This window comes from Artemia sp. Qi Xiang Cuo, chromosome 11 (genome assembly GCF_049724085.1).
Source record: "Artemia sp. Qi Xiang Cuo chromosome 11, ASM4972408v1, whole genome shotgun sequence".
In the NCBI taxonomy this organism is placed as follows: Eukaryota; Metazoa; Arthropoda; class Branchiopoda; order Anostraca; family Artemiidae; genus Artemia; species Artemia sp. Qi Xiang Cuo.
This window is the reverse complement of record NC_142804.1, coordinates 54,887,525-54,908,545: the sequence shown is the minus strand read 5'-3', so window position 1 is coordinate 54,908,545 and position 21,021 is coordinate 54,887,525. Positions and strand designations below refer to the sequence as shown.

At 34.9% G+C, this 21,021-nt stretch overlaps 1 protein-coding gene across 3 annotated transcripts in view; it reads right to left on the bottom strand.

The window, feature by feature from the left end:
* Nucleotides 1-493: 493 nt before the first annotated feature.
* The window catches only part of LOC148947148 (nuclear receptor subfamily 1 group D member 1-like), a 40,810-nt gene continuing 20,282 nt past the window's right edge, over nucleotides 494-21,021 (bottom strand). For 2 of the 3 annotated variants that reach the window (XM_089097285.1, XM_089097287.1), the window contains exons 2-3: nucleotides 11,175-11,252; nucleotides 494-5,201 (exon numbers count right to left, since the gene is read on the bottom strand). In XM_089097285.1, coding sequence (XP_088953411.1) covers nucleotides 4,545-5,201; nucleotides 11,175-11,252 — 735 coding nt within the window. In that variant the 3' untranslated portion in view covers nucleotides 494-4,544. Of the gene's footprint in view, nucleotides 5,202-11,174; nucleotides 11,253-20,699; nucleotides 20,768-21,021 lie in introns of those variants that run through there. The other variant, XM_089097286.1, reaches the window with a different exon arrangement.

Sequence of the window (21,021 nt, the reverse complement as noted above, 5' to 3'; positions counted from 1 at the left end):
TATTTATATTTATTTATATATATTTATATATATTTATATATATATATATATATATATATATATATATATATATATATATATATATATATATATATATATATATATATATATATATATATATATATATATATATATATATATATAAATATATATAAATAAATATATATATATATAATAATAATAAGGCTCTTTTTTTATTCTTTCCTAGATATTTGTACCCTTTGATGTGACACAGTGAGGCTCTGCTTGATAATACGACGCCCAGGGCAAGTCTTCAGACAAGTTTTACCCAACTCTTCTGCAATATTTTTCAAACTGTTAGTGTTCTTTTTCTAAAACGGTTAAGTGATACCTGAGTTATAAAACTATTTTAAAAAACAGTATGTATTTTTGAAAACATTATAAAACTATTTTTAAAAACAGTATTTCAAAAACACTCTATGATTCTGAACCAAAATATTTACAAGTTATAATTAAAGGTTACGATATTGCATACAAATTACGACTATAAGAGTATGATACGAATTTGTTATATCATATTATGATTTCACACGATCTTATTATTCAAAACTTAGGGAATAGTTTTATTACCAAAAAAGCGCATTTCTTTTCTATTTTTATGGATTAAATTTAAGATGCTGAGCACTTATTTATACCCCTATCTCAGAGATTTTGTGAATCCATTCCTGTCATATACGATAAATAAAAACGGACATAAGACTAATTAAAGCGTATAATATTAAACAATTTTAGATTACATATTAACGTAAAACATCAAATCTCAACTTCAAGTAAACATACACTTCAATACGGTCGGATCAAGGACGTGGCTATAGATTTTGTGGAGAAGGCTGAGGATCATGGACGTACAAGGGGGAGAGGGTGCTGAGGACCTGTCCTCCCTAAAGTCAAAAACTTTCTTGAATTCCTGAGCGCCTCTTAGTCAAATTATTACAAACTACCATTTAAACTGATGGAAAATACAGGGATTCGAATCCCTCTTGTTAGATATATCCTCTAAGGATTGGGTGGCATCCTCAAAGGATTCCACCCACCAACTGATGAAATGGGTTAGACGTTTAAATATACTAGGGCTTTTATTCAGCCTACTTCAATCGACCAAATGCTGTAGATATCCCTTGCAAAACTCAAAGTAAAGTTAACAATCCCTATTAGGTACGTACGCATTTTTTGTGGGGGGGACAAAAATGAAATCTTTTTTATTAGATGGACGGCAATAATAATATAAAAAGAAATCTTATTTGAATAAGAAGTGCCCATAAATTCAAGAAAATTTGGGATTTCGGGGAGCGGGGCAGGCACCAAGGTCTCTCCCTAGATATGTCCCTGTCCCATTTGTATTTAGTTATAAATGCAGAAAGGTTCTTGTTCATTAGGACCATAAAGAAGGAGCCCCCCTTTGGTAACAAATTTGCAGGGACAAGCCAAGTGTTTATTCTGGGAAGGATCTTGATAAAATTCAAAAATTAAGGCACAAAAACATAATATATGGTAGTTATCACAGACGAGTTTAGTTTATCAGAATGTGCTATCTTAGAGTTACCGGGTCTGAGTCCCAAAATATCTACTTAGCCAACCCCAAGCCTCGTTTTTGTTTGAAATTTTTGGATATGTAGTTTTTTAGGATAACACACTTAATCTGAACAGTGCCATGTTAAATATTAAATCCAAAGAAAGATGTTTATTCTTTAGATTCAACTATTTTCGTTATCGTACATCCTAAACGGAACAAAAATTATTTTTGAATTTAAATACTTCAAAAAAAGATAAAAAACACTTTGGAGAAGGATAGAATATTATTTACGGAAAATATTGAAAATAATTGCAAAACAGGGAAATAACAAACACGAAAAATATTGTGCAAATATAAATTATGTCTGAAATATTGTTTTTAATTTATTGTTGTTTTATTCTCAGTAAAAATAAGTTTTAATAATATATTGGCCAAACCAGAGCCTCTCAGAAGCCAAATCTGTTCAGTCTATTCAATTGTTTTGAGAATTATAGCGTCAAAAACGGGTATATATATTATTTTAAAAAAATTGACGTTTTATTTTATGGAATTTATCAATTTGGTCTACAAAGGGCCCAAATACTAGTAACTAGGATATTAAACATATAATATCACCATAAAACAGTCTTCAGAATTAGAAAGTTTTTCCCTTTACTGATTACATTTTATGATCGTACTTCTTTGTGTTGTGTGTATGAATTTGTTACTCTCTCTCTCTTTGACCTGTTCTTTTGGTTTGCTTGTTTGCAATTACAAAAAAAAAACGCGGATTAAAAGAAAATAAACAATATTAATATAGCTAGATAATTAAAAAATAATGTTCCACGTTATTTCTTACATTTCAGAAAAAATGCAATTGAAAATAAAAACACCTCTAATGCCTTTACACAGCTAAAAATCTTTTAACAGAAATTACTAAAACAATATTCCCTTCAACATCATAATCACAAAGAAATTATAAAACAATACTAATTAAAGACAAATTCACCCGAAAATAAAAAAGTGACGAATGTTACCTTATGGTAATAAATAGCATACTTCAATAGTACAAGATGATCATTAACTTCGAAATAACGCACTGGATATTAATTGAAAGATAGCACAATTATTTATCAATCCCTAATATAGAACAGGAGCTACAAATATAATTAAAGCAATTTCCCAGTCAACACGCTCCGTTGTGGTATTTCAAAAGATTTTATGTGATATTATTCGGAAAATTCAGAATTACAGTCCATCCCCTCATGTAAAGCAAATTCCATCTATCAGTTTAATCCATTTTTAGATACCGTGTTTCGCTCCAAATGAATTTAGAATAGTCTCTTTTTCCAAAAGTAAGTTATATCCCTTTTTCAGTTCTAAAAATAGCTAGAGATTGTTGAGGCAGATGTTGCCATCAGATTTTTGTCGTAGGTTGGAAGTAAGCTCAATTGATTGATTTAATCTTGTTTCTCTATTTTGTTTGGTTCTTAAGTTTTTTTTTAGAAATTGTCTTGCTTTTTTTTCGAAATGATCGCGTTCTATTTCCTCCTTTACAGAAATATTCAGAATCTTTTCTAAAACTATATTCTTAGGCATCACTATGCATCCAGAAAAAGATAGACTAATCGACTGATTCTCACAACTCAAGAAAGTCGATGTATTGGCCCAGAAAATACCAACTTGTTCAGAGGAAAAAGGTGACCACTAATATATTAGATGTTGGCCAGGGCGTAGCTCCAGCATTTTTATTGAGGGGGCAAAACAGGTCCACATCCAGAGAATCAAGGGACATGGGCTATATAATGATTTTTTCTAATTTATTCGGGGGCAACTGCCTCCCCTTGCCACCCCTAAACGACGCCATTTGACGTTACCATTATTTTTTTTTGTCATAACTTGGATGCCTGAAAAAAAGTTTCTTTTACAAACAAATGCTTCTGAATAACGTCAAAAAACCCAAATCATATTATTTCAGTTTTTCCGCTTTACTGTATTTTATACATAGTGTAACATACTACCTTTTCAATTACCACCGTCGTGCTAATCAATAATAAACTCAATTTGAAAAAAAAGGAAGTGAAAACAAAAGTCAATAGAAGCCTTTTACAATTTTTACATATTTCAAACGAACTTATTACTAGCAAACAGATATTTCTTCACTGTAATGCGAAATATTTACGTAGCGTTCATTGTTGTAAAATTTTAATAGACAGGTTAGTTCAAAAACAAATTTTTGGGTTTTTCTTCAGAGGTGGAAAAGGTCATGACTCTGGAGAACCCCCATTCGCGATGCTAAACTATTTAACTAACTCCCCTTTTATGCATTCTTTACTAATATTTGACACTCGGATATACCCATCTGGCCCTCTTAAAAATGGTATCCTTAATCGGCATTCATGTTTACTATTTCTTAACTGTAAATACAACATTACTCTAAAAAAAAAAAATAAAGGGGCCTATTAAACTCCACACACAAATGGCTTTGATTTTGAACTATAATATAACAATTAAGGCACTTATTCCAAGAGTGAGTGCCTCAACACACGTTTAATGATCAACAGAGCCACTAACATGAACAGTTTTCATACTCCAATCGCTTGGCTCCGATTTTTCGGCTCTATACAGGCGGAATAACCTGATCCAAATTACCTGGCTCTAATTACTTGACTCTGATTTCCCGGCTCTATAAAGATGGAATAACGTATTTAAAAACAACCGGCTCCAATCGCCCGAGTCTGATTTTCTCGTTTTATGAATTTTGAATACCTTGGCTCCAAATAGCAAGATCCAAATAACAAGCTCCATTTTAGTTGGTGACTCCAAACTTCGGCTTCATGAAGGCGGAATAACTTTTAGCTTGGCACGATTTAAAATTCCTAAGCCTTGACCTATTAAAAAAAAAACTAATGGTATAACCAATCACCTTAGGAAGGACTGATGCATCACAAGCTACCAAATCATGCATATTTGTAGAAAATATATCCATGTCAATGTCACAATTAATTGTAGCAGTATTGTTGGTTATTTGTCATAAAGTAAACTGAGGATCAGACTCATGTTGAAATGCCAAAGGTATTCTTGTTTTCACTGTTAAGTCAAGTGGACGACAAGCCCCTGTTGGATCTTCAAAAACAGTACCTCCCATATGAAATTTCAAGCTAGGAGTTTCTGCTGCATCATCTAACACATGTTTCCGACTCAGGTCCATCGGTAACTCTTGGAAGATATCCTCTGCATAGGCACCATTTATAGAACTAGAAACCGAAATAGAATTTGTACTTTCTCTTTTATATATATTTGAGATCGTAGACTGGCATCCAATACTTTCAACAGTTTCATCTGATGTATGTGATCTTGGTGATATCGATCCAACGGGAAAAACATCATCACAAAGGGATGTGCTCTTTCCCAGATGTGATAAAGGATCGTGATCTAAGTCTCCGTAAAGACCGAAAGAATTTGTACCAAAATCAACGTCCATTTTTTCCTGTATTAAGCAATGGACCTTGAACCAATTTGAACGACGTCCATATCTGGATCCGCTTTTGGACATACCAACCATAAAACACTTACGAAGACGACATGCCTTACACACAGTGCGATTCTTCTTATCAACTGAGCAATTACCGCTGTTTTTGCATTCAGGAATGTTAGAACTGTTGTTGCAAGTTCTTCCAAAGAAAGACTAAAAAAATTAAAAATAATTAATATTATAAATATATTATATTATATATTATAAATGTATATTAAATAATTGATATTATAAATAATCAATATTATAAAACCTAGTTAGTATAAATTACAGATCATACGTGGAGAGCGAAACCTCAAACCTAACAACAGCAACAAAAATTTTAGAAGAAAAATTGATTATAACTTACAGAAATATGACGAGATTTAAAAACAGTAAATAATACTAAAACTGGAGCGAGTGAGCTTAAAGAGATACATATTAGTGCATAGATATGAACCACAATTTTCGTTAGAACTTTAACTAATTTCAGTTAAGTTATTTAGCTACTTAGTTAACGATAATAAGTTTTAAGTCAAATTAATTTGATTTCGATTGTTCAAATCCACAGGACAATCAATGCTGTTTTTATATTTATGAATGGAAGTTTCAAGAATGGCCTAAATCTGTTCCCCCTAGTAAGGGGATAATAAACTAGAAACAGAAATAGGAAAGAATATAATCTTTCATACTGAAATTAGCAACAAAAGTTTGAAAAATCCCTTAGTTTTTAAAACGATTCGAATATTAAATGTAGGAGAAGGAAAAACCCGTTAATAGCTAACAAAGAGAGAGCGAAGGTTCAGGGTTGCCACCCCTTGTAATTTATCACTATTTCTAGTGATTTCTTATGCTGCCTAAACAAAACAAAATCACTAAATCAGCACATAAGTAACTAGATTATTGAAGAAAATCACTGAATCAACCAAAAATACTAAAATCTAGTAATTTCTTTTTTCGCCGAGTGGCAACTTTGGTAAGGTCTCCGCACAGCTCAACGACTGAGAAATATGAAACTAAGCAGGGTGATTAAAAAAGAATATACAAATAATTAAATTTTAAGTTACCCGGGTAGAAGGACCATGTCGACCCTGAAGGATCAAGTATAATGAGTTTTCATGCAGAAAACGGGTGTGAAAATTAAGTATAACTGTTTTTGGATTGTATTAAAGAAAAATTTCTGCTTGTTACATATCAAAACAACTTTTTTCACTTAAAGAACTTTATAAGATTATGATTATGACCCCCTGGCTCTCTCTTCAAAAACATTCCTGATCAAAAATATTACAAGAAGCTTATTCAAACGAAACATTTCTTTAATACGACCATGCATTTCTTTAATGCAAAGACCGCAAAATTCAAAACCAAATTCTTAAAAACTTACCCCCCCCCCCTATCCAAAATACATACAAACATTGAACAAAAAGTAAATTCAGGATGGAAACTTAAAATAAACAAATATACAAGTAGAGAACCTACTTTTTTTAGATTCACACTGGTTCAGTATGTTTTACAATAAATGTAATAAATAGAATAAACAAGCTTTTTTCTTCAAACTAATTTAAACCAATTTTGAAAAAAAAAGAAGTCTTTCAAAGAAAAGCAGAAATAGCCATATAACAAATGAAACCCAAAACGAAGAGAAATTAAAATGAATAATAAAATCAAACATGAAGATAACAGATACAATTTTGGACGAATAGATCAATCCTAAGACGAATTGATGCAAAATGAATAGTCGACCCAAATTTAAAACGATCAAGAATTACCATACATTAGAGTTGGACTACCATTCTTAAACTCTCTAAAGACTAGAGCCTGATTGGCACTTTGCTGAAAACGATTGAAATTTCCTGCTGTTTTTTTTTCTTTTTCTTTTTTTTCAGTACCAACGACAAAATAAATTCAAAGTTTTCAAATAAGTGCTACGGTAAATATGAGCAGGGATAACCCCCTTCATCACTCTAAAAGGCTTGAGGGTCATTTGTAGTTCTCTGAAAATAATTTTATTTGTCAAAACATCAACAACAAAAAGAAGAAAATCCTGAGACAAATAAAGATTAGAAAAAATTAAAAAACAACATTTATTACAATAATAGCCTGTGTTACTACCAATTTAATTTATTCGTTTGAAAGACCAATATTTTTTGTCAAAACTTTCTATTTGGCCCTATTTTACTCGAATATTTAGAAATTTGGTGCCTAAATAAAACTTTTAAAATGGACATCGGTAATTGTTGGAGCAAGCAGTTTCGACTAAGCTTTGAAAAACTTTTTTTTCTTATTAAAACATCACCTTTAATTATTTCCGATTTATTTTTTATTGACATACGTCCATTGTTGGTTACTTTAGGAATGTTCATGTAGTTTTAGTTATTTTTTTTGCTAAAGGACTAAAATTTTGAACTAAAAAATAATATTTTGGGTAAAATTTGAATATTCTGTCAAAACGTTCAGTCAACCACTGTTTTTTAATGATAATTTAACTAGAAAACTTGCGTGGAAGAGGAGACACATTTTATTTATATGGACTGAAGATCTAAGTAATTTAGGTCATTTATATTTCTGAAGCCATCCTACAGAACACCTTGGATAAAACACATATGCTAACCCACCATAATATTTAAAAAATTTCCTTATTTTCTATTTTGTTGTAACTCTTTGTTTGTTAAAATAAATGTATGTCGAGGTGATCAAAAAGATTTCTCCTTCGACGTTAACCAGACGTTAAGAGTCAATAGGACCATAATGCTTTCCTCGAAGGAGACTCCCTTGGCCTCGTATACCCTTGAAATTTCAAGCAGTTCAGCCCCCCCCCCCCAAAAAAATAGAACCTATAGCCCCAAGAATCGATGCAGTCAATTTTTTCCAAAGTGTCGACTTGGTAAGTCGACCCTTACCAAGGTCGACTTGGTCCAGTTTACTTACCCTGAAGTTTCATGCTAATCGGAGAAAAACGGCTTTTGGCTCGCTCCGGGGTGCCACAAACTAGTGAAACATATTTTGGTACTGTACTATTATCTGTAACACACGCGCGAAGGTAGCCGGTACTTATACGAGACGCTGTATAAAGATTGACATTATAAATGATTGTGTCACTCCGGGAACTATATTTAATCTTTAGTTTTTCGTGGTTTAGGGGACTAAAAGGTACCTAGGTTGGATTAGGTTAGGTTACGTATTTAATATAAACTATGCTTTACAACCCCCCCCCCCTAATGTGCAAATATATAGCTCAAATTTGTTTCTGGACTACTATATTTTCATTCTATTTTGTTTCATTTCATTAGCATTAACCAAACTTCACTTCGCGCGTGTGTTACAGATAATAGAACAGTAGGCTACCCATCTTTTTTGTGAAGTAATTTCTTATATTTGACTACTTTGCCCAGTAAGTCACCATCCAATCGTAAACAGAAAATACGGTCTATTTGGGGCCTCACGAATTATTACAACATTTTTTTTATATATTTTTGTTTTCGTTGTGTTCCCCTAGTCTCTTTCTACATGCCCTGTAAGTTTATGTTAATAGGAGAAAGCACAGTATATAAATAATAGATATTATCTAGATACAATAGGAGAAAGCGAAATTTGCTGGCCGACTTTGAGGTGTTAGCAAATATCGATGCGACCAAACTACCTTGTTTCCAAGTACCTTGTTTCATTGAGGCCTACCCGGCATGGGCGTAGGGACGGGGGAGCAGGGGGGGGGGGGGTAACTGACCCCCTAGACCTTCAAATTTACATTAGATATGGCTGAAAAAGCAGATGGTTTTGAAAAAGCAGTTGATAAAACTCCATCACACTGTCGACTGCCCCCCCCTAGACAATATGCTGCCTAATTCTGCCTACGCCCATGCTACCCAGCCTTGTCTACATGTTCTGTAAGCTTCAAGCTTATCAGAGACTAGCAAATCTTAGGCCCATCTTTGAGTGTCACAAATCGATGCAGCCAATATTACTTTCAATTTTTATTTTCGATTACGTTTGCTTTCTCTAAATTCTATCTCGAGTGCTTACTGTGTTGCTTTGTTTTAGTAGTTACGACTTAGGAATGCGAGACGAGAATAAGTTCAGTTTAGTATTGTTAGTAAATTCAAATTACCGCACCTTTAACAAATGTTATTTTTGCTCCGATGGAGACATTTATGGCTTACATGAGCAAAGCTAATCTAAAGCACAATGAAAAACGATGTAACATTTGGCCATACACACGATATGCTGTTTCGAATAGTAGATAGGTGAGACATAGATGGATATAACTCACAGATTCTGGAGTCACAAATCAACACAACTTATGATTTTTCAAAATTGTCTTTTTTAAGGTTCTCCTGGGCCTGCCTACATGTAATTTTAAAACCGATCGGGAATCCCTATTTATGGTTTTCCAAAACTGTGTTAGTGGGCCACAACTTAAAAAGTTGTTTGGCCACTTTTGAGGCCCTCTTTGGCTCCAAGACATGGCTCAGGGACTTTGCCAGATAAAATTTTAAACTAAAGCAGAATCTCGCCTTTTGGGGGTCTTAGGGAGTTGAGATGTGAATTTTTTTTTTTTTGCCAGGAAAAAAACACTGATGCGTGTTTATTTGTATTTTTCCCCAGGGTGATTGTATCGAACCAGTAATCCTTGAATATCAAGAGAGGGATAATTTCATCGAAAATGAAAAGTTTTACCTAAGTCAAAAGTGTCCAAAACCATTGGAGAGCAGCTAACCCCCTCCCACGCCCCGTATTTCCCAAAAGTTGTCCAATCAAAATTTTGAGATAGTCATTTTGTTCAGCATAGTTTAAAGGTTAAAAACTTTGCCTTTGGGAATAACATGACCCACCACAGCCCCCGGGAAAATGGCTGTAAGTTACAAAATTTACCCGTCGGATGTTCGGAAGTATACAGACATTCTATTTTTTTGGGGGGGGGGGGGATTTCAGTTTGGGGGATTTTCCAGCCGATAGAATTTTTCGTGGGGAAGAAAATTTCCTGGGGTAAGCCTTCAAGGTGAAATTTTACACTGGCAAATTCATGAGAGTTCCTACAAGAAACTCTTTTTATTTGTCTTACTTTGTCTTTGCCGATCAAATTTAACATATTGAGATGTTCCGGGGGAAATTTTCAGAAGGGTTAGAACTGTCTGGAGGATTTTTCTATAGTGGGGGGGGGGGGTAAATTTTCCTCAGGAGAATTTTTCGTGGGGGAATTTTCGTGGGAACAATTCTCCACTGAGGATGGGGAATTTCTGGGAAATATTTTCCATGGAGGGTGGATCTCCAACATAATTTGAAAAACGATCAGAAAGTCGTTATCAATTGAAAACCTATTAAAGAGAATTGTTAAGGTAGAATCGTTCGCAAGAAATTTTTCCTGGGGGATTTTCAGCCACGCATTGCACTCCTGGCCGAAGGCATTGAATCAGGAGATCGGTACCTGCGCAACGCAGACCATTGGTCAGCATGCGGAAAAGTTTTTAAAAAGTAAATTTTAGATTTTCAGCGAGGATAGAATTTTCCAGGGGGAATTTTTCGGGGGGAGGATATTTTACGAGGGAAGAGCTTTACTTTGAGGAATTTTTCTTTTGGGGGGGGGATTTTCAAGGAGGAGTGCTGGAATTCCCAGCATTATTTTGAAATCCATTAGAAATTAAGTAAAAAAAGTTTTTTCAACAGAAAGTAAGGAGCAACACTAAAGCTTAAAACGAGTAGAAATTATTCCGTATACGAGGGGGGTTACCCCTTCCTCAATACCCCGCTCCTTATGCTAAAGTTTACCTCTTTGTCCGGATTCCTTAAGAACGAATCCTGAAACACAGGGACCGTTTAATTTGAATAAGGAGTTTTGCTTAAAGTTTAAAAACCACTAGCGTGCAGAGCGAGGTACTGAGGAGGTAGCAACCCTCCTCGGTACCTCAGTGCCATATATAAAATATATGTTTGTCTTAAGTTTAAATTTTGCTCCTTACTTTCAGTTGAGAAGAGTTGCTCTTTTTTATCGAACAAGAAAATAGAATCTAGTTCAAAATTTACTTTACGAAATTTGTTGTCTTTCAACAAGACTATTTTCCTTGCAAATATATAATAGGGTGTAGTAAAAATTATAAAAGCCAAGTTTAGAAACAGCTTAATTGTGATGAACTAAAATGAAACAACACAAACCTTACACCCCTCACAGGTGAAAGCGCCAAAGTGAAAACCCGCGGCCGGTTCGCCGCAAACCTTGCATTTCTGATTCATCTAAAATAAAACAAAAATTATAATGATGAACATTCGACGGTGGTAGTTCAAGATGGGGTTACACTTTACGGATTTACATGACAGCGTTATAACTGATATAATATATAATTTGTTTTGGACAGTTATTAAAAAGCAGTTGTTTTAAAAGAAAGACTCTCCTAAGTATCAAATATATGGTAAACACAATTGAGATGAGAGTTGCCTCAGTCTTCAGTTATCGTAGGCAGCGCAATAGCGCTGCCTAAGTAATGTGGGCACAATATATTATTTATATATTTTTTTTTGGTTCGTTTGTTTGTTTGTTTGTTTTAGACCAGGGCACTTTTTATAGAAGGACTTGTCGTAGAAACTTCAAAAACAGCTTCAATGAAAATTTAGAGGGATAGTACCCTTTTTATTAGTCAAAAGCGATTGGAGGGAAACCAGCCTCCCCACACCCATCATTTCGCCAAACACACCTAATAAAAATTTTGAGATAGCCATTTTGTTCAGCGTATTTGAAAGGTCTGGAAATTATGTCTTTGAGGATGACAACCCCCCACAGCCCTCAGGGCAAGGGTTGTAAGTTATGCTCTTGGGGTGGTCGTATAAGCTTCGGAGGGGCTTATTAGATAGGTAATCAGATGTTCTAGGGATCTTTTTATGAGTCAAAGTGATCGGAGGGCACCTGACCCCCCCCCTCACCCCTACGTCCATCCTTCCCCCAAACACATCTACTAAAAAGTTTTAGATGTCATTATGTTCAGCGTAGTTGAAAGGTCCAGTTAGTGTGTATTTGAAGATAATAACCCCCACAGCCCTCAGGGCAAGGGTTGACAGTTATGCTATGTAAGTATTAAGTAGACTGTAAGTAGATAAGCTTCGAAGGGGGTTCATTTGATTGGTAATCAGAAGTCCTACTGCCATTTTAAGAGTCAAAGTGATAGGTGTGTAGCTACTCCGACGCCCATCATTCCCAAAACACATCCAATCATAATTTTGAGATAACCAATTTGTTCAGCGTAGTTATAAGGTCCAGATAATACGTCTTTGAGGATAACAATCACCCCCCTCCCTCCCAACACCCTCAGGGCAAGGGTTGTAAGTTATGCCCTCGAGGCATATAGGGATTTTTATAGAATGGGTGGTCGTATAAGCCTCGGAGGGAGCTTATTGGATTGATAATCAGAGGCTTTAGTGCACTTTTTAAGAGTTAAAGTGATTGGAGGGCAGCTACCCCCCCCCCTGCCTATCATTCCCCCAGACACGTCCACTAAAAAATTTGAGACAGCCATTTTGTTCAGCTTAGTTGAAAGGTCCGGTAATTATGTATTTGAAGATGACAACCCCCTCCCTCCACAGCTCCTCGGGGCAAAGGTTGTAAGTTATGCCACGGGGCATAATAAGGTTTAAATGGAAAGGGTGGTGGTATAAACTTTGGAGGGGGCTTATTGGCTTGGAAATAAGAAATTCTAGTGCCCTTTTTAAGAGGCAAAGTTACTGGAGGGCAGATACCCTTCCCCCAACACACATATATACGCACGTCGTATTTCCCCGAAATACATCTGATTTTTAACATGACTATGTGTTGTAGTAGAAACTTCAAAAAGGGCTCATTCGATTCAAAATTAAATTTGAATTCAATTACCCTGTTCAAAAATTGAAAGTAATTGGAAGACAACCATCCCGCCCCCTATGCCCATCATTTTCCCAAATACCTCCAATCAAAATTTCGAGATAGCTATTTTGTCTGACGTAGTTTAAAGGTCCGGAAATCATATCTTTGAGGATGAGAACCCCCCCCTTCTCCCAACCCACAGCTTTCAGGCTAAAGGTTGTAAGTTGTGCCTCGAGGGCATATAAGGTTTTATGGAAAGGATGGTCGTATAAACTTCCGAGGATTAGAAATCAGCTCATCGGATTGTAAATTGGAAGTTCAAGTGCCCTTTTTAGAGTCAAAATTGTCGGAGGGCAGATACCCCCTACGCCATATTCTCCCCAAATGCATCCGATTAAAATTTTGGAGATAGTAATTTGTTCAAAAATAGTTCAGAGATCACACAACAAGGGCTTTGGGTTTGAAACACCCTCCAGAGTCAAGGGGTAAGGTTTGTAACTTATGCCCCGGGGGTATGTAAGGTTTTTATGAAGTGAGTGGTCTTGTGAACTTTAGAGGAAGCTGTTTTGATTGGAAATTTACAGTTCTAGTTCCCTTTTAAGAGTCAAATGCGATGGAGTGAAAATAACACCCCCTCCCTGACATCCTTTTTCTGCCTAACGCATTCGATCGTAATCATGGGATAGCCATTTTGTAACCAATAGTCCAAAGAGCATATAACAATCTCTTCGGGTAGAAGAGAATCTTCTGAATCTCTTAAGGTAATTAACTAAAAAAAACAAGTTTTTTTAACTGGAAGTAAGGAGAGACATTAAAACTTAAAACAAACAGAAATTATTCCGTATATGAAAAGGGCTTTCCCCTCCTAAACGCCTCGCTCTTTACACTAAAGTTTTTAAGGTTTTAAAAAATAAAGTTGTGAGACAGAGTCAAACTTTAGCGTAAAGAGCGAGGCGTTGAGGAGGGGAAAGCCCCTTTCATATACGGAATAATTTTTGTTCGTTTTAAGTTTTAATGTCGCTCCTTACTTTCAGTTAAAAAAACTTGTTTTTATTTATTTAATTTCTGAACGTTTTTGAATTAATGCAGCTTTGATTTTGGCTCACCGTACATGAATAATTAAAACGAAATTCGCATATTAATTTTCCTTTTTTGGCTAAATGGCTTTCTCGAAATTTGTTTTAACATAACTTACGAATTAAATCTATATTCGTATGTTTTTATTAGCGTATATTAGGGAGTTCGCTCCCTAGTCAATACCTCGCTCTTTACGTTAAAGTTTGAATTTTGTCCGAATCACAAACCCCTGAATCACAAAGACCGGTTAATTAGAATAGATGGCTCTTTTGAAAGTACTAAAAAAAACTGTAGCGTAAAGAGCGAGGTATTGACTAGGGAGCGAACCCCCTTACACACGTAATAATTTCTGTTTGTTTTAAGTTTTAATGTTTCTCCTTACTTTTAGTTTAAAAAAAACTTGTTTTTTTATTTAATTTCTGATCGTTTTTTAAATAATGCTGGGAATTCCGGCACCCCCTTCATAAAACTGTCCCTTCCCCCCAGGAAATATCTTCCTTGGAAAGATCCTCCCATGTAACCCCTACTCTAATCCTGACCCCCCACTCGAAAAAAAAAATCTTCCCGAAAACGCCTGTATACTTGCCAATAACCAACACTATGTAAACAATGGGCAAAGTTTATAACTTGTAGCCCTTCCCCCGGGAACTGTGGGAGATTAAGTCATCTTCAAAAACATATTTGATCAGTTTTTGCCAATGCCGAAAAAAATGGCCATTTCGAAGTTTTGATCGGGTCACTTCGAGAAAAAAATGAGTAAGGAAATGGCTCCAGTTGCCTTCCAATTTTTTTGGTCAATTAGAAAGGACAACAGAACTTTTAATTTTTGTTCGAATGAGCCCTCTCATGATATTCTAGGACCACTGGTTCAATACGATTACCCCTGGGGAAAAGAAAAAAAACAATTAAGAACACATCCGTGATCCCTCTTCAGGCAAAAAATGGAAAATTCTATATTTTTGTAGATAGGAGCTTGAAACCTCTATAGTAGGGTTCTCTGATACGCTGAATATGATGGTGTGATTTTCATCAAGGTTCTATAACTTTTAGGGGGTCTTTTCTCCTTTTTTAGAAAATAAGCCAAATTTTCTCAGGCTTGTAACTTTTGATGGGTAAGATTAAACTTGATGAAACTAATATATTTGAAATCACAATTAAAATGTGAGTCTTTTGATGTATCTATTGGTATCAAAATTCCGTTTTTTAGACTTTCGGTTACCATTGAGCCGGGTCGCTCCTTACTTACAGTTCGTTATCACGAACTGTTTGACCAAATATAAGGAAGATTTAGGCGGACGCTGAATTAAATCAAAACAATCTATGAGCATGTGAACTTTCAAAAAGGTGACAAAGCAATGTCTCAAATAATTTCTACATCATTATCACCAGGGCTGACAAAGGGAATAAAATTGTTATCCTTGATAAAATTTCATATAATAAAAAAGTTACGGATATTTTGTCCGACACTCACACTTATAAACCTATAGAGTCATACCCCACCGACAAGTTCACCCGTGAAGTACGAAAAGAGCTGGGAATTTTACAATAAGAAAGACTCGTTACTCCACAAATGTACAAAATGTTTTACCCTAAAGGTTGCTCCGCTCCTTAATTCTATGGTCTCCAAAAAATTCACAAAGATGGAGTTCCTCTGCGCTCAATTGTGGCCTCTTATAGTTCGCCAGCTTCCAGACTGGGAAAATGGTTAGCCACAATTTTTCTTCCTCTTATGTCGACGCAAGCTTCTTACATTAAAAATTCAGTACACCTTGTGGAAAAATTAAAACCCTTGATATAGAAAAATACACAATTTTGGCCAGTTTTGATGCCTTTTCATTGTATACATCATGGGATATAAAAAAATGTGAATTTCCCCTTCAAAAGATACTAGAAGATAATATTGACCGGATGGATTACAAAACATTAAATATTGAAACCATTATGCGACTTGTTCGCCTTTGCAACAGATATTCTTTATATTTTCGGTACGGCAATCAATTTTTCGCCCAAAAAAATGGGCTCCCTGTGGGTACGAGCCTTTCACCTTTTTTGGCCACTTTTTACATGGAATTTATTGAAAACTCCAATTTCGATACTTGTCCTTTGCAACCGTGAGGCTGGTGTCGGTTTTTTCATGATGTTATCTCTGTGTTGAATCACGGAGATAGACCATAACGCTTTTTTACTTCATCTTAATGGTTTCGATTCCAACTATCATTTCACCTTGGAAGTGGAAGATAATCCAGAAACTGCCTTTTTTAGACGTCTTAATCTTCAATAAATCTCTCAGCCTTGAATATTCAATTTATAGAAAACGTACAAATAATGATAGTTATTTGCATTTTTCTTCCAATCACCCTCCTTGTGTAAAAAGAGGAGCATTTATATATTTAGTTGATCGTATAATAAGAATTTGTTCAAAAGCTCATATAATCCCAGAATTGAAATTTTGAATTGACATCTGAAGGACATTTTGTTTTGAAATGGATATCCCATCAAGTTACTGGAATCCATCATAGAAAAAAGACAAAAAAAGGCAGAAAATGATTCATCATCTCCACAACCTCCAACGGATATCATCCCTTTAGTGGGTGATAAAAAAAAGTTTTTACTGTTTTGCCCTATTTTCCCAAATTAGGTGACAAATTGCAAAGAATTCTTAAAAAACATAACTTAAATGTCACCTTCAAAAATTCTAATAAAATCCAGAACTATTTTAACAGCGGTAACGATAAAACGAGCCCTATTTTGGGCAGTGGTGTTTATAGGGTTCCATGTTCTTGCGGCTGTTTCTATGTTGGAAGAACCCATCAGCAATTGGGGGAGAGATTGTTGGAACACAGGTCCTCAATCGACAAAGCTATGGAACTATGCCAAAGGCCTGAGACTTTTGATTCCGCCTTGGCTCAGCATGTGTATGACAACCCGCACCATTTCGTTTTATTCGATAACACCTCCATTATTGCCCCTGTTAAAGGTCTCATCCAAGTTTTCAGGGAGGCAGTTGAGATAAAAAAGTACATTAACCGAAAGGTTGCTCTCAATAGAGACACGGGAGAGACCTATTTAAGCCCCATTTATAATGAACTAATTAATTCTGATCGTTTTTACTTAAATATTAAAAAAAATCACATTTTGCAACCTAACCTAATCTGTGATGATGTTTTACCTGGAAAACGTTTAGTTTTTAAAATGCTCTGTATAAATGCTCTGGCTTTTATAATCCTCGTTTTTCTCTTTTTTTACTATTGTTTCGTTTTAGTAATGTCTCAAGAACAACTTATATTATTAAGTTAGACTTTTAAGAGTAAGTTGTTGGGACGCTGAATCTGAAGGTCTAATTTAAATTAAGACTTTTTGACTTTTTTTGGGGGAGGGGGGTGTATTTCTCCCTTTTTAGAAAATTAGGCTCCCTGTTCTCAAAATCCCTTAATCGATCAAAATCCCCTTTTCTTCTTAGGCTTGGAGCCTTTGGTGGGTAGATATTAAACGTAATGAAAATATATATTTGCAATCTGCATAAAAACCCTATTCTTATCAATTGTTATCAAAATTCCATTTTTGAGTTTCGGTTACAATTGAGCTGAGTCGCTGCTTAATTACAGTTTAACACTATGAACTGTTTGATAAAACTTATTGGGCTAACGTCCTATTTTTTAATTAATCCTGCAGCAAATCGGATTTTTTGAAGCACGATTCATGCTATTAAAGTGCAGTATTTCTGAGTGCAGTTGAAATATGCACCATTTTAGAAAATTTTCTTTTTGGGGGAAGCTTTTGGTTCCTTTACGTGTACGTAAAGGACTAAAATACCCTTATAGGCGTCTTCTTTTCTTCAATATATTTGCTTACTTGGTTATTCAGCGTAAGCAGCAAATTTATGCCAAATCCAGGGAGCAACTTTTTTTTAAACGCTTTTTGGGTCTCATTACAAAAATGACGTTCATCGCAAAAACACAAGTTGTTCCCACAAAAGGATTTTCGTTCTTAATTAGAAAAAATTGAATTCAGAAAGCAATGTATTTTCACCGTTAGTACTGTTTACGTTAGGATAGGATCTAAATAATTTTTCTACCTACAGAAACTCACAAAAAATGTATTTAAAAAAGCGACTGTAAAAGTTAAATGATCATTTTTGTACATAAATTTCTGCGTGTTCATTTTGCAGACAAGAAAGCTCAACGTATTTCAAAGTAAAAGTATATTTCCTTATTGTTATAATTATCTTTTTATACTCAAAATTCAATTAGAATTCCCCTTTTTCTGCTCTAATCAAGTATTTTAATTGAGCTCATACTGAACATATTACTTTCAATGGTCCTATAATCAAATTTAAAATGATATTCAAGAAACTTCAAACTACTGTTGAAGTTCAAACCGTGTTGATTGATATAGCTTATTTACGGGGAAAATTACATTTTGTCTACTGAAAAGAACATAAATTTTAATAATTTCAATGATTTCTTGGAATTCAATAAGCAAGTCACAATTCCAACAGAAAAATTGGATTTTTTTTATGACTTGTTATGAATTAAATAAGGAAGTCACAATTCCAACAGAAAAATTGGATTTTTTTTATTTCTTCGAGTTCCAGCAAAACATTTCGTTGGAAAGAATTTTTTTTATCCTGAAGCTTTTCCACTTGAGACACGACACCAAAAGGGCCGTTTTTAATGCCATTTGAACTTGATGATGGTGGAATTTATATGAAAGACGTAAATATGTGCAATATCTTTTATATGAGCTATAAAAGAGCTGTCAACGATATTCCGGTAGCCTGCTAGTGCCACCCTTTGAGAAATACTCGCCATATGGCACTGCCATACTGCCATATGGCACTGGAAGATGGCAGAATTTATAAAAAGCACGTAGATATGAGAAATAGCTTTTGAATAAGCTATTAAGAATCTCTATGAGATGTTCTGGTAGCCCACTAGACCTGTTGAAAAAAAAAGAAAAAAAAAACAACAACAAAACGGGAGACATCAGTGCTACCGATGCAAAAGTGATTTTCCTTGTTGTTCAAGAAGGGGGACTGTAACTTCCCTGTACAAGGTTTTGACCATGTTGATTCCAATGGTACACTTTTCATTTTGACATGACGCCATTTTCAAGGGGTGTGAGGCCTTTTTTTTGAAATAAACATAAATTTCTTTTCGCAATAAACTTCTACTTTTAAGACGAATCGAAATAATAGTTAACGTTCCTGAGTCACGTGTCAGATGGGAATTTTCTTCACTATGCAGTTTTTTTTTCAAACCGCGTTTTTTAAATTTTGGTTACTATGGGCTGTGGTTCGCTCTTTATTAGGTTGCAGCTGCCGTTGCAATGATGATACCTTTCCGGAACATGCTTTGAAAAATGAGCCTAGAAAATGACTAAAAAAAACAACTTTAGATACAAATTCCCAAAAATAAAATTTGGGATATGGTTACGGACAGTAACGATACGCTGCATATCGATACGCCCGATACCATAGACATCTCTTCCTCATGAACTCTGGAGAGTCATAACATGATCGAAACCACATTTATTGGATTTTTGAACTATTTTAAACAAAATGGTAATCTCAAAATTTTTATAGGACTAGTTGGGGGAGGGGGCCTGTAGGGATTTGGGGCTATTTTTCCTCCAATCTTGTTGGTCAATCAAAAATGACACTTAAAAATTTAATTTCCTTTCAAAGGAGCTGTTAAGTACCGCTCTATGATGCTTTGACCACCCTCAGGCCCTTCTAAAAAAAAAAAGGGGAGAAATCCGTTCTACCCATGCAAAAAAGTCATTTTCCTTGGTGTTCGAGGTGGGGGACTGTGATTATCCTGCAAAAGGTTTTGGACTATGCTGATTCCAATAGTGATTTTTCTATTTCGATTTGACGCCAATTTCAAGGGGTTCCTGGCTCTTTTCCGAAATCCCCATAAATTTCTTTTCGCAATAAACTTTTACTCCTAAAATTAACCAAAACAATAGTTATCATTCCTGATTCAGTGTCAAATGAAATTTTTTTCTCACTAGACAGTTTTTTAGAAAATACATTTTCAACTTTTGATTACTATGGGCTGTGGGTTCGCTCTTTACTAGGTTGCAGCTGCTGCTGCAACCATAATCTCAAGAGAGATGTGTAACTACCCAAAAGGACACCCTATACGGTCAATCATTTTGATCAAAATAGTCCGTCAATCAACTGATTAAAGTATAATTGACCATCTAGGAGCCAGTTTGACGCTTGAGTCAAGCGTTGACGGTGGTTGATAGAAAGTTTGAATGACTCAATCGGATCCTGGACGGTCAATCATGCTTTAATCAATTGATTGACGGAAGCTTTTGATCAAAATGATTGGCCGTCTAGTGTTTCCTTAAAGTATTTGAGAGCTAAGTTTGGAGACCAGCCAAACTCATTACCATCAAAACTTAGAGGAGGGGCAAAATGTAGCCTATTTTTCAGAATCTATAGGGCCGCATTTCTAACTTAATGTTTACTTTAAGATTACAAAATAAAGGTTTTTTCAATGAAAATACTCCAAAGATATTTTTGTTGTCGCCACTGACACTCACGTGTTTTGTCCCTGTCTACACAGAATTTGGTTCATTTTTCGCTAGCGAAAATGTCTAGTAACGGAAAACATCTTTCTTTCATTTATCATACCGTTCTTATTGTATTTGTGCTTAAAATATTCTTACTAGTATTTTTGTAATCGCGACTTTGTAAATACCAATTTCCACCTGTGTTGACTGCGTTAATCCCTGAAACTACCAAACAAGTTCAAAGTTACCTTGGTTATCAGCACATTCTCCGCCATAACATTACACTATTCTATATATAACTTGTCTTGGATCTAAAATAAGAAAGGGGAGCAACCCAGTTTCTGTTTACCTCTGAAGAAGGGAATGTTGCGAATAACAGGAAACGGCAATTATTTAAATGAGATTGCAAATTCAGGTTGTAAACAAGTTTATATGGCGTCTTTCAGACTGATCGTCTTTAAATCTATTTGAACCAAGTTCAAGGCTCAGATAGGCGTTGAAAAATTTCTTTAAAAAGAAAATCTAAAAGAGCTTTTAGATCTCAAAAAGTGCAAATTCAATAATATTTTT